The following is a 2,079-nucleotide window of genomic DNA, read 5'->3' on the forward strand; positions in this document are numbered from 1 at the left end:
AGACACCATTGTAATAATCATTTCTACTAAAGATGGATGCATGGATGAGTTCTTTTTAGATCATACGGAGACATAATTCCTTTAATCCTGAAGCAAAATAAATATTCCTGATAGCAAAAAATAAAGTCAATCAATCAATCAAGACAAACAAAATGTACATTAGTTTCTTTTTATATTCCTCCTTGTGTCAGGAGGAGAATTTACTGTAAAGTCAGCTAAGCTGACAAAGCTTTTTAATTGCTGGGAGATTTTACTTTTACAATGCCAACTGTAGCACCCAGATGTCATAAATACAGAAATTTTAGTGTTTAGTGTTTCTTTTTCCAAATCAGATACATTGATACTTAAATCGCTTTTTCCTAATTGTGCCACTAGATGGCAGACACAGTCTTTGGCTAATCAAACTTTTTTCCTTTAACACAAATAATGATCTAGTTTTCCAACTTGAATTGTGGTAGTCAGACACCCTAAATGGGTCTTATATAATGCCTTTTGGATTATTTAATTGTTTTTTAAAGATATTTCACAAGATGTGTTTGTGTAAAACCCTCAGATTGGCTTTAAAAAAACACATGAAAATGTCTTCGGTTCTTGCCCTTTTTTAGCAAAAATAAATACATAATCAGAACATCAGAACTTTTCTAGCTTAGAGCACATAATCCTTTTTTGTGGATTTTATGCTAAAATATAATTTGTAATGTTTTAGAGTAATTTTATGGAATGATCTGCTATTAAAAATATTCTTCATAAAGGGATGCAAAAATTTCATTTCTGTTTCATTTCTATCAGGCTCAGATGTTTTTGTATTATTTGTATTCTCAGCTTCAAGCAAAATGCAATGGACCCCATCATTTCTTCATAAACAGAAAATAATAAAAGCTTAAAATATCAAAAACTTAAGAGGGGTTGTCATGGGTTTCTGTAAGCTGTGCCTCACCCACCCATTTTACTTCACACAAGTCCTCCTATTCCTGTCTCTCCTTAGCATATTAGGCTTATGCATATTTTATTTGTTTGTCTTTGTGGCAGCTATCAAATAAATCAAGCTGGATGGACTGGGTGGAGCTGATGAAGTGGACGATGTGTGAAAGCGAGGGGCTGGCTTTGGGGATAACTAGTTACACATTCCCCCTCCTCTACAGCAATGAATGAGTTATGAGATGAGAGGAGATCAGAACGATTTACTCTCTTCAACCACATAGATGAACAGGACAGAGATGCCTCACGACTAAAATCTGGATTCAATGCTTCTAGTTTGCCTCTTCTTGAATTAACTCATCAATGGATCTTCTAAGGACTCATAAAATTCTGATTGTTTGGCTTTTAGGATACTGAGGTACATGTTACTGAGGTAACGGCACGCTCATCCCATTTCCTCTTCTGCACAGGTCCAAAAGTTTGCAAAGACTTTTTTCACCACTGTGGGACTATTAGCACTACAGGTGTCAATCCCAAGTAGTACGAATGGAAGGACGATAAGAAAAAAATCTAGTGGATACTTCCTTCCCTGTCATAATAAGAAGGTTTCAGAAATTAGGATTCTGTTTTGGGAATTAACAAAAAAGGAAAGAAAAAAAAAAAACAGAAAAAAATGCCTTTTAATTTTACAGGTTTAAAAAAGCAGGTGGTAAATCCTGGGAAGGAGGAGGTGAAGAACACCGTGGGAGACTCTTTAGGAAAGCTGCAGAGGTAAGAGAGTTCATTTGAATAAAAAACTGTAGAAATGAATGTATGAGTATGAGGGGTAAATTCTGATGGTGGAGAAATAGGCTGTCAGGTGACATTTTCTGCTGGGGATAAATAAATGTTTGACTGTTTTTCCAATTATGTGAATGATGTAATCACAGGGTTTATTTTAAGATTGTTGTACATATTTTAGGTGTAAATATTTTAACAGAAGGATGTGCGTAAGCAATGGTGAGGTTATATATTTAGAAATCTGTTGTGTTTAGAGGATTGTACAGACCAGATAGCAAAGTTGAAATGACAAAAAAAATGAACAGAATTATAAATATATAAATATATATATATATATATATATATATATATATATATATATATATATATATATATATATAT

At 33.4% G+C, this 2,079-nt stretch overlaps 1 protein-coding gene across 1 annotated transcript in view; it reads left to right on the plus strand.

Moving 5' to 3' along the window:
- The first annotated feature begins 1,591 nt into the window (after positions 1-1,591).
- The window catches only part of slc17a8 (solute carrier family 17 (vesicular glutamate transporter), member 8), a 16,345-nt gene continuing 15,857 nt past the window's right edge, over positions 1,592-2,079 (plus strand). Inside the window, exon 1 of the mRNA XM_015403362.1 lies at positions 1,592-1,689. Coding sequence (XP_015258848.1) covers positions 1,592-1,689 — 98 coding nt within the window. The remainder of the gene's footprint in view (positions 1,690-2,079) is intronic.

This window comes from Cyprinodon variegatus, unplaced genomic scaffold (assembly GCF_000732505.1).
Source record: "Cyprinodon variegatus isolate N-32 unplaced genomic scaffold, C_variegatus-1.0 Scaffold35, whole genome shotgun sequence".
In the NCBI taxonomy this organism is placed as follows: Eukaryota; Metazoa; Chordata; class Actinopteri; order Cyprinodontiformes; family Cyprinodontidae; genus Cyprinodon; species Cyprinodon variegatus.